At 56.3% G+C, this 11,037-nt stretch overlaps 1 protein-coding gene across 2 annotated transcripts; it reads right to left on the bottom strand.

Moving 5' to 3' along the window:
• Positions 1 to 14: 14 nt before the first annotated feature.
• On the bottom strand, positions 15 to 10,918 carry FAM131A (family with sequence similarity 131 member A). 2 transcript variants are annotated; one of them, XM_050780221.1, is made up of 7 exons: positions 10,713 to 10,918; positions 9,464 to 9,524; positions 8,303 to 8,445; positions 4,115 to 4,208; positions 3,683 to 3,865; positions 3,087 to 3,203; positions 15 to 1,460 (listed from the first exon to the last, which is right to left on the bottom strand). In XM_050780221.1, the coding sequence occupies exons 4-7, from the start codon at positions 4,182 to 4,184 to the stop codon at positions 991 to 993; spliced, it is 840 nt and encodes a 279-aa protein (XP_050636178.1). In that variant the 5' UTR covers positions 4,185 to 4,208; positions 8,303 to 8,445; positions 9,464 to 9,524; positions 10,713 to 10,918; the 3' UTR covers positions 15 to 990. The 2 variants fall into 2 exon arrangements, with proteins under 2 accessions (XP_050636178.1, XP_050636177.1); XM_050780220.1 differs by lacking the exons at positions 9,464 to 9,524; positions 10,713 to 10,918 and adding an exon at positions 9,117 to 9,421.
• Positions 10,919 to 11,037: the final 119 nt, after the last annotated feature.

The raw sequence follows: 11,037 nt of genomic DNA, 5'->3' as shown, positions 1-11,037 counted from the left end.
TACCTTATTTCCTCCCCAAGGAGAGACACTCCCTCATGACTGTCACTCACTGGCACCATTCCTGCCCCTCAGCAGGCATCAGCTGACAACTCCCGGCCACCCCTGTGGCCCTCTTGTGGCCCTCTCTAGAAGAACATGAAGTCCCAGCTCTGTGGCAACCAGAGCCATCCTTTCTTCCACCTCCGGTTCAGAGAGCTCTGCGTGAATGGGCAGCCCGGCTGGCTGTGAGGCGCCAGGACACTGCCCACACATCCTAGGAGGGGTTGGGAAAGGGCCCGGGCCCCATTAGGGGGCCAGGAAAAGGGTGGAGGGTACATGCTTTCATCATTCCAAAGCCTCTTAGAGAAGAGAAGCTCCGACTGAAAAAACAGACCAAAAACCTTCTGTCTTTAGGAAAAAAGAGGAAGATTTAGAGACTATGGAGAGGTGAATGAAGCACAGCACAAGCCCAGCTGGGCAGGGGGCCTTGGGGGACGGCTCAACCCATAGGCTCCGGGAGGGCAAGAGCCAGCCCCTCCAGGTGGGAGTGATTCTATCAAGCACTGCACGTGGACTTGGAAGTGAGAAGAAAAGCAGAGAAGAGAGAGGCATGGGGAGGGTAGGGGGTGGCCGGGCCCCCTCCCACCCCACCCCCCCACAGCCCAGTCACAACCCCCTTAGTGGTTCACATCATCCGAGGAGGAAATGTGTGTGTGGCATTTTGATTTAAGAACATGAACATCACTGTCTGCCACAGCTGTAGCCATGCCCCAGAGGCCCCGGGCAACCCCCGGCAAGCCCCGGGAGTGGGGGCAGGACATGCGCCCCCAGCCCAGCCCCTGCCTCCTCTCCAAACACTTTCATGCAAAACACACAATGGAGAAGCGAGCGCTCCCAGGAGCCCTCCAGGCTGTGGAGCTCTGCTGGGAGCCTTGAGCCCACACTTGGGCACAGAGACTCTGCCCCTAGCAGCAGCCAGGGGATGCATGCCACCACCAGGCATGATGTGGGTCACTGTTCCTCTGGCTCATCCTCATCTAAGGACACCACCCCAGAAGAGGCCACGTCAGAGGCTTGTCGCTGCCGTTCCCAGCTGCCTACTAGTGGTGGGCAGAGCGGCTGGCAGTCCTTGCAGGGGGCTGGCTCCTCCTCAGCGGGGGAAAGGCAGGACTCCGTGAGGGGCGAGTTGTAGAGCGAGTCCTGGGTCTCCAGTGGGCCCAGGCTGCGGAAGGCACTTTCCCGGCTGGGGGGCAGTTTGGCGAGAAGCAGCTCATCACCCAGCAGCTGGGAGGCCAGCCGGGCTGGGGAGCCCAACAACCCGTCCTCCAGGCTGCACAGACTAGAGCACAGGGTGTCTGGGGACACGGTCTGCGAGCAGTCGCTCTCAGGCTCCACGGAGCCCTGGCGCACAGGCCGGGAGAACCGGTGGCCGGTGAACAGGTCCTGGAGGTGGGGCCCCAGGGGCAGCTGCCCAGCCATGTCTGTGAGGGGAAGAGAAAAGAAGATAGTCCTGCTGGCTTCATTTCAATTGGCCAACCTGGAAGCCACATTCGCCCCACTCCACCCCTGGCATAGCTCTGGGGGTGGCAGGTAGGTGCTGGGTAACCTTGAACCAGTCACAACTTTTTGAGACCTCAGTTTCCTTAATGGTGAGATGGAGATTCTAACAATACAAGAACAAGAGTCTGGCATACAGTCGGGTGTGGTGGCTCACGCCTGCAATCCCAGTACTTTGGGAGGCTGAGGCAGGCGGATCACCTGAGGTAAGGATCTCAGGGATCCATGACCAACATGGAGAAACCCCATCTCTACTAAAAATACAAAATCAGCTGGGCGTGGTGGCACATCCCTATAATCCCAGCTACTAGGGAGGCTGAGGCAGGAGAATTGCTTGAACCTGGGAGGCGGAGGTTGCGGTGAACTGACATTGTGCCATTGCTCTCCAGCCTGGGCAACAAGAGTGAAACTCCATCTCAAAAAAAAGAAAAAGTGTCTGGCACACAGTAAACAAGCAGTAAATGCAGGGTCACCACATATGGCCATACAGGTTGCTCATCACACAACAGGGCCTGTCCAAGGCAGTGAGAGATAGCAAAATCTAACCCATACTCTGCTCACCAAGCAGCATGCCCTGGCCTGCCAGAGAAAGGGGTGCCTTTTTCTAATTTGCACAAAGATTCCACATGGGCTAGTAGCAGCCTTGGATAAATGTTAGTTATTATCATTACTCCAGGGGTCAAAGTAGGCCTGGAACTCAATCAAACAAAAATGCCTGTGGTTTAAGGTTCCATCTTGGCTTCAGACATCCAAATCAACCCCCCAGACCACAGCAGCAGTTTCTAACCTGCTCTCATGTATTGCCTGCCTTGGAGAACTTATTAATTCACTGGAGGGGTAGGGGATGGTAGAGGTAATCTTCAAAGGCAAAGAGGTTGTGGGGAATGGTGGCCTGTGAGACTTGAGCCCAGAAGCTACAGAGAAAGTCAGCCATGTGGTCTAGGGAATGAAAGATGAGAGGGCCGAACACAGCTGCAGAGCCCTGCAGGGTCCCCGCTGCAAGCACTGGCCCGGAGAAAGGCCCACAGGCTGGAATGCAAGGATGCTGAATTGGAGCCAGCACGGCCCCGTGGGTGTTCCAGGCCCAGCATGCCTTCCTGTTGACCTGGGATGCAGCCCTGCAAGGTGCTGGGCTGTGCACTGCAACTCATCTGCCCTGCCACAGCCAGCCAGAAGCCTGCCTTGGAGATGAAGAGGCAAAGGCATTGCAGACCCTCCCAGAGACGTGGCTGCACAGAAGGTGTCCTTGAGGTCTTTTGGCTTTTTTTTTTTTTTTTTTTTTTTTTTTTGAGGACTGCAAGGCACAACTGTGCAGACAGGCAGAGAGGCCTCAGCACCTGTGGGAAAGGAACGACTCCATTTCTCTCTGCTCATTTCCCACCCGTGAGTGTGGACAGCCTTCCTGTCCCTGGAGTGTCCAGGCCTGCCTGGACTGAGTCTGCCCCTCTCCCCTGCCCTTCCAAAGGCTGAGTGTTCTGGGTGTGGCTCTGAATGAATCCCAAGGTCTATCAGCCGGATCCACCACAGCAATAGCCCAGGATGTCCCTCACCTGTGTCCATTCCCCCAGCAAAGTCCTCATCATAGGAGTCATCAGTGGAGTCCTCGCCATCCACAGAAGACCACGCTCGGAGTTTGGCTTCCGCGATGGCAAACTGCTCAGCCACTCCTGTCGCAGGGACAGAACGCATAAGCAGAGAAGGTGAGCTAAGTCTAGGGCTCAGCTTGGAGACAGGAGAGAGGAGAAACAGGGTATGGAAAGACTCCAACCCCCACGTCAGACCTGAGGAGACAAGAAAGCAGCCCTGGCCGGGTGCGGTGGCTCACACCTGTAATCCCAGCACTTTGGGAGGCTGAGGCAGGTGGATCACTAGGTCAGGAGTTCAAAACCAGCCTGGCCAAGACGGTGAAACCCCATCTCTACTAAAGCTACAAAAATTAGCCAGGCACAGTGGCAGGTACCTGTAATCCCAGCCACTCGGGAGGCTGAGGCAGGAGAATCTCTTGAACTGGAGTGGCAGAGGTTGCAGTGAGCTGAGATTGCGTCACTGCACTCCAGCCTGGGCGACAGAGTGAGACTCCGTCTCAAAAAAAAAAAAAAAGCAGCCCTGTGCCAAGAGTGTAACTTATTCCCTTTCTGCCATCCACCTGCTGCAAAGCGAGCCTCTTGTTCGCCCTCGCTGAGGTCCGAATAGGAGGAAAAGGCTGATTCCAGGGCAGCAGGCGAGTCACTCGGCTTGCTCCAGCCCTTCCATTCAATGAGGTGAGCCACTCGGCCCTGGGCCATGGCAGTAGGCTTGGTCACGTGGTCCTTCACCACCTGGGAAATACCTGGAGACAGGGGAGGGTGGAGAAGCCTGGTAAGGGACCAGGCCAGGGAGCACAGGGGCAGGGAGGTGGAAGGGTGGCAGCAGTTAGGATCTATGTGAACCTTTGGGTGGGAGAAGGGGCTGAGATTCACCTGAGCGAGAGAAGAAAGGGGAGACCCCAGCATGTGCTCACAGGAAACAGTTCCAAAGGGACTGTGCAAAACGGAGGAGAAAGGACAAAGTGGCCAGAAACACGGGAGGGGCTGCATACCATGCAGGGAGGACCTGGCCAGCGCAGCGATCTCCTGGATAGTTAGGGCTCTCCGGGACTTGGGCAGCATCGCGACTGTGTCTCCAACATTCACCTTGGATAACACCATTAGAAGGTCAGTGCCCCTCTGACAGTAATGACCTTCCCCCTAACATGCCCATACCCCAGCGAAGGCATGAGGAGACAAGAGCTAGGAAGGAACAGCACATATGTCCCAGTGGCTACAGGGAAATGTAAGATGATAAGAAGCTAGGACAGGTGAGTTATGTCCTCGCAGAAAGCAACGGAGATTCAGACAGGCCCCAAGAAGCAAAACTTCAGCTAATCCTCCACTTTCCCAGCACCCAGAGGAGATGGAGGCAGGGTAGGAAATGAAAAACCACGAGTGGGACCTCTGAGGAGAGGGAAGAGGAGGAAGGGAGAAGAGTGTGGTATCCAGGACTTCTTTTTTTTTTTTTTATTTTGAGATGGAGTCCTGCTCTGTCGCCCAGGCTAGAGCGCAGTGGCGTGATCTCGGCTTACTGCAGACTCCACCTCCCAGGTTCAAGCAATTCTCCTGCCTCAGGCTCCCAAGTAGCTGGGATTACAGGCGCCCACCACCGCACCTGGCTAATTTTTGTATTTTTTAGTAGAGATGGGATTTAACCATCTTGGCCCAGTATGGTCTCGAACTCCTGACTTCATGATCCACCCACCTCGGCCTCCCAAAGTGCTGGGATTACAGGCATGAGCCACCGCACCTGGGCTAGGACTTCTTTAAGATTCCCCTCCCCGGCCGGGCATGGTGGCTCACACCTGTTATCCCAGCACTTTGGGAGGCCAAGGCAGGTGGATCATGAGGTCAGGAGATCGAGACCATCCTGGCTAACACGGTGAAACCCCATTTCTACTAAAAATACAAAAAATTAGCCAGGCGTGGTGGCGGGCGCCTGTAGTCCCAGCTACTCGGGAGGCTGAGGCAGGAGAATGGCGTGAACCTGGGAGGCAGAGCTTGCAGTGAGCTGAGATCATGCCACTGCACTCCAGCCTGGGCAACAAAGCAAGACTCTGTCTCAAAAAAAAAAAAAAAAAAGGTTCCCCTCCCCTCTGCCCCTTGTTCCTCCTCTTGGTCTTCCCATCCACATTCTGGCAAACTCAGCAAGATGGAAACCAAACCCCAACACCTTCTCCCCACATACAGCCCTGCTTCCTGACCTCTTTCCTTTGCATCACCCACCATTCTCCCATCCAGCCTGGCTCCAAACCTCAGCATTACCATCAACTCTCCCCTAGGCTTTGCTTGCCCATATCTGTTGATAAGACCTAATAATTCGACCGGCAAACTCCCTGCTCCTACCCTGTCCTTTCTATTCCTACTGCCACTGCCCTTTCTCAAGGCCTCAATGTCCCCTGCCCAGGTCGGCAGAGGTGGTGTTCCCCCAGCCTCCTCCAATCCCATGTATTTTCTCAGGCCAAAGTGTAGTGAGTGTAGTGCTCCTCTTCTCCTCTGGACTATTCTGATGGCTGGCTGGCTCTTTCTCATTCTTCCAGTTTGGGCCAAAATACTACCTCGTCAGAGTAGCTTTCCTGGCCCCCTTCTTGGTAGTCTGTCCTCTCTCTTTAGTCTCAAATCACTCTCTGTCAATGTATCCCATTTGTGGCCCTTAATCATAGTGAGTAATAATGGTCTTTTTGCATTTCCTGTTTCTTGTTGGTCTCCCTCACTGGTCTTTGGCTCTTGGGGAATTCAGTCTGTTTTGGTCACTGTAGTGCCCAGTGTTTAGCATAGCACTGAATACGGAATAATTTCTTAAAAATGCATAGGCTGCTCAAGGCTGTAATCCCAGCACTTTGGGAGGCCGAGATGGGCGGATCACAAGGTCAGGAAATCGAGACCATCCTGGTTAACATGGTGAAACCCCGTCTCTACTAAAAAAAAAAAAAAAAAAAAACTAGCCGGGCGAGGTGGCGGGCGCCTGTAGTCCCAGCTACTTGGGAGGCTGAGGCAGGAGAATGGCGTAAACCTGGGAGGTGGAGCTTGCAGTGAGCTGAGATCCCGGCCACTGCATTCCAGCACGGGCAACAGAGCAAGACTCTGTCTCAAAAAAAAAAAAAAAAAAAAAAAATGCATAGGCTGGCCGGGTGCCGGTGGCTCATGCCTGTAATCTCAGCACTTTGGGAGGCCGAGGTGAGCGGATCATGAGGTCAGGAGTTCAAGACCAGCCTGGCCAACATGGTGAAACACTGTCTCTACTAAAAATACAAAAATTAGCTGGGTATGGTGGCGCATGCCTGTAATCCCAGCTACTCGGGAGGCTGAGGCAGGAAAATTGCTTGAACCGGGACCTGGGAGGCAGAGGTTGCAGTGAGCCGAGCTCACACCACTGCACTCTAGCCTGGGCTACAGAGCAAGAGTCTGTCTCAAAAAAAAAAAAAAAAAAAAAAAAAAAATGCATAGGCTGGGCCAGGCGCAGTGGTTCACACCTGTAATCCCAGCACTTTGGGAGGCCAAGGTGGGTGGATCACCTGAGGTCAGGAGTTTGAGACCAGCCAGGCCAACATGATGAAACCCCATCTCCACTAAAAATAATTTTAAAAATGGGCCGGGCATGGTGGCGGATGCCTGTAATCCCAGCTACTCAGGAGGCTGAAGCAGGAGAATTGTTTGAACCTAGGAGGCAGAGGTTGCAGTGAGCCAAGATTGTGCCACTGCACTCCAGCCTGGGTGACAGAGAAAGACTCTGTATCAAAAACAAGCAAACAAAAATACAAAGGCTGGATGAATGAGGTAAGATATAATGTAAACAGTTTTCCTGGAGTGCAGCCGGTCACAACACACCTCTAAAATCTTGTCTAGGCTACCCCACTGTCCAGTGAGGTTAGTGCAGGCGTCATACCCAGGCCCTGCAGGATCCCACTCTGTGACGCCCCTGCCTCCTTCCAAGCCTCCTTTGAATCCACTACTGATCTCCTCTGCCCAATAAAACCCCTCTTCTCAGGTCAGGTGTGGTGGCTCACGCCTGTAATCCCAACACTTTGGGAGGCCAAAGCAGACAGATCACCTGAGGTTGGGAGTTGGAGACCAGCCTGGCCAACATGGTGAAATCCCATCTCTACTAAAAATACAAAATCAGCCGGGCGTGGCAGCGCATGCCTGTAATCCCAGCTACTCGTGAGGCTGAGGCAAGAGAATCGCTTGAACCCGGGAGGCAGAGGTTGCAGTGAGCCGAGATCGCGCCATTGCACTCCAGCCTGGGCAACAAGAGTGAAACTCTGTCTCCAAAAAAAAAAACCAAACAAAAAACAAAAAATCCTTCTCCACCAAACCCTATCAGCAAGCAGCCCACCTGCCTTCAGGAAAAGGAACTCAGCTTTCCTCTGGGCCAAGAATGCCACCCTTACCTGTAAAAATGCTTGCCATCACTTAAGGCCCATCTCGAGTGTCACTTGCTAATAATGCTTTCAGCCGACAGCCTCTCTTTTCTCTGACACACCCCGCCCCCATCATTGCCCTTGTCTGTCTCCTGAGGAAGCTCGGGATGGCAAGGCCTAAGTTTGATGCACCTAAGTTCCTAACTCCACCCTGTACTTGGCTCAGGGCTCCTTGACAAGCCCCAGCAAATGTTTCCCTCACTTAATGAAGTTGGAGGCACGCACCCCTCCCCGGCATTGCTCTCCTCTATCATGTTTCCGTCCCTCACAAGGGCGGCCAACACTGCCCCTTGACCTGAGGCCCACCCTCCATCCCTCCCCTTGGGTACCTGGCTGACAGGGCCCCCAGGGTGGCGCCAGTAGCCTCCAGCCAGGCCTAGGGGCAGGAGCACCTGCTGGGTGTTTCTTGGCTTGCTCTCCCTCCCTCGCCTCGCTCCCCTCAGCCGCCGCCATCCGTGCCCGGCGCTCCGCGCAGCTGCGGCCCAGGCCCAGAGAAAAGGTGTATGTCTCCCTGGCAACCCATCACCATGCAACAGGGTCTCCCGGGATACGGCCTGGGATGCGCTGACGTCAGCGCAGAAGGCGCGAGCTCTCCGCCCGCTGGCACAGCGCCGAGCAGAGACCTGCACGGGGGCGGCCTCCCGGCCCGCCGCCGGATAGCGCCTCCGCTTGCCGGAAAAGGGAGCCAGAAGCTGGCTGGCCAGGCGTGGGTGGGGGCTGCAGATCCCCTTTATATGGATGCCGTCCTCCTTCCCCCCACCACCAGGGGCCCAGCACCTCTGGCAAGTCCTGGCTGTCCACCGAGGAAGGGCGGGAGGACCTGCTCCAGCCTCGGAGGGTTCGAGCAGATCCCAAGGAGGATAGAGAGAGACCCCGAGGAAGTTCGATCCACTCCACAGCCCACGCGGGGTCCGAGGACACTGAGAGGAAGGGGAAAGGCTGTTCAGCTGTGCCCCTACTTCTGCCCAAATCCCCATTTTCATCAGGTATTGCCATATCATTTCTCAGCCCCTCCCCCACCTTCCAGAAGACCAGCACCCACTGAGTGCTCTCCTCAACTCTAAAAGCCCCTATCCCACACATCCCTGACCCTCGGGCCCCTAGGGCCATTTTGTGGCAGCCCACTGGCCACCTTCCTGCTCTAGATGAATTTTTGCCTCAAAACCCTAGGGTGAAACCAAACAATGATAAATTCTGACTCTCCTCCCCGTTTCCCAGCCTACCCATTTCTCTTGGAAAGCACACTGAGTTCTTCCACCATCACTGTCCCCCCACCACCGCCAGCCACCCTGGACCCTTTGCAGGCGTGTTGCCTTCCTCCTCTCTTCCTGCTGCCTTCTTTCCTCTCACCAGCCTCAGCTGGTCCACAGCTCTTTACTCTTCTTTTCTGATGAACTCATGATGTTTTTTCTGATTTTCACCCCTGTCCACTGAAGTCGTTTCCTGATGCCCTGTCTGGCCCCAGCCTGGTTCTCCCTTTTCAGCCTGGTTCTTAATATCTAAGCCAGAGTAATTTTCCTTTTCCACCTAAGCACCCTACTGCTCAGCTTCCCATCGTCTCCCAGATCACATCCATGATCCCTGGTCTCACCTCTGCGACTTGTCTGACAAGTCCATCGTCCTCCAGGCCCTTCACGCTGCCACAGAAACATTTTGCCCAGCACAGAAATCATAGGCATGCTGGCTGTGTTGATGCGGAGAACCAAAAGCCCAGAACCGCTCCAGGCTCAGCTCCCAGTTCTATTCCTGTTTTGGCTCCGGATGCTGAGCCAGTCCCCTCCCCATTTGGAACCTGTGCCTAGTCACATAAGGAGAACATTCCTGCCTCATGGCTCTGAGGAGGTGGGAACATCAGGGCTCAGCCAAGCTCTCTGGGGCTCGGGGAGCTGAGGCCCATTCCCTAGAGAGTGCCAACAGGCAATGTACATCACAACTGACCTTTAGCTGGAGCAGCCGTCTCTATCCCTGAGCCTCAATCAGCTGCTGGTCCCCAGAAATGCTACCAACCAGAAGGAAAACAGGAGGTTACAGGCCATCCCTGGCCCCCAACTGGTACCTAATCAGGGCTCTCGAGGCCAGTCCTGAGGTCAGCCAAACTCACCCCTGACTAGAGGAAGTGATGACTTCCTGAACTCCAAGCCTTGGCAGGGCCAAAGAGATCAGAGCAGTCAGCTGCTCCTCAGCTTCAAAAGCCACGAGGTTAACTTGGGACTACAAATCCCAGAATTCCTCAAGGGAAGTACAAATCTCAGCCAGTCTTAGTTCCAAAGAATATCAAGTACCAACCACACCAAGGCCTGACCACCTGCCCTGAAGGCCCAGGTCCCATCCCAAACCCAGTCCTGCCTGGCCTTATGCGTGGAGAAATCCAGGACACCGGAGTAAAGGAAGCTGGCCCACCTCCAATGCACAGGACTATGGTCAGGCCCGGTGTGCACGGCCACCCACGGAAACCGAGGCCCAAGCAGGGGTCAGCATTGTGGGAAGGAAGCCCTGATGGCCTGCCTCTGGGCTCCCCTTTCCCTCCACAGAGTAGGGCGATTTGTTTTTGCTGAGTGGGGGCAAGACATTAGAACAACTGTAATAGGTGAGAGGTGATTCAGTGTTCACAGGTGCCTCAAACGGGGCCTCAGTCCCCCTTCACCAACTGACTCTGAAGCGGGGAGTCAATGTCCAACAAAAATTCTGTGGTAAGGTGCTTAGCCAGGGCCGAAAGGCTACCTCTTTAAGATGGGGACACGGCTGGGGGAAGCAGGTTCCCAGCGCAGGGCCACTCCCAGGACAGTGAAGGCAGAGGGATAGGCGGAGGGGAGCGTGTGTGTGGGCGCGCAAGGCCAGTCGCCGCGGGCTGGAGTGGTGGGGGCATCGGGCTGCCCAGCCCCTCCCCGAGCTGTGCCTCTCCGGCCACCCTGAGCAGTGGGCACACGGCAGCTGGCGGCGAGACCATGCGTCTGCCCTGCAAAACCCCGAGGCAGGCAGGCCGTGGGAGCGAACCGGAGTCGGTCTGGCCCCCTCCCTGCTCATTCCCGTTCCCTCCTGTTGCCTGGCCCGCCTCCCGGTGCAGGCTCCTCCCTCTCCCGACACCGGCCCCCTCCTCAAGGCCCCCACCCAGCCGCGGCCCGCGCACCGCGCACCGGCGGCCGCAGCCCGACTCCCCAACCCGTGCCCGGCCGCCGCCTCTTCTTACCCTGACCCGCCGGGCTTCGAGAGCCGATACAGCCCATGGCCGGGCACCCAGGCACGCTAGCCTGCGCTGGGGGCGCGGGCCATCGCCTTGCAGAGGGTCGGGTCGCGGCCACCACTGGGGAGGGGAGAGCCCGTGAGAGGGGAGGGGGTGGGAGCCGCGCGTCCGCCGCCGCTCCCCGGAGAGGGAACCGGGCCGGTGACGTAAGCGCGGGGGCGTGGCCGTCGCGTCACCACCCAAGTAGGCGGGGCGCAGCGACGTCACGGCCACGCAGAGGCGGCCTGGGCCGGGTTCGAAAACGCCGGTCCTCTCCTCCCAGACCCGACTG

Source organism: Macaca thibetana, chromosome 2, assembly GCF_024542745.1.
Source record: "Macaca thibetana thibetana isolate TM-01 chromosome 2, ASM2454274v1, whole genome shotgun sequence".
Classification (NCBI taxonomy): domain Eukaryota; kingdom Metazoa; phylum Chordata; class Mammalia; order Primates; family Cercopithecidae; genus Macaca; species Macaca thibetana.
The sequence above is the reverse complement of the archived record's forward strand: the minus strand, read 5'-3'. Positions and strand labels throughout refer to the sequence as shown.

Bases quoted from the DNA above. Each gene is read 5' to 3' on its own strand.
- FAM131A (XM_050780220.1), bottom strand. From the start codon at position 9,204: ATGCCTATGATTTCTGTGCTGGGCAAAATGTTTCTGTGGCAGCGTGAA. The intron at 8,446-9,116 runs GTGAGACCAGGG...CCTTCCTCTCAG, and splicing joins TTGTCAGACAAGTCGCAGAG to TGTCCTCGGACCCCGCGTGG. The intron at 1,461-3,086 runs GTGAGGGACATC...TTCCCCTCACAG, and splicing joins TGCTGGGGGAATGGACACAG to ACATGGCTGGGCAGCTGCCC.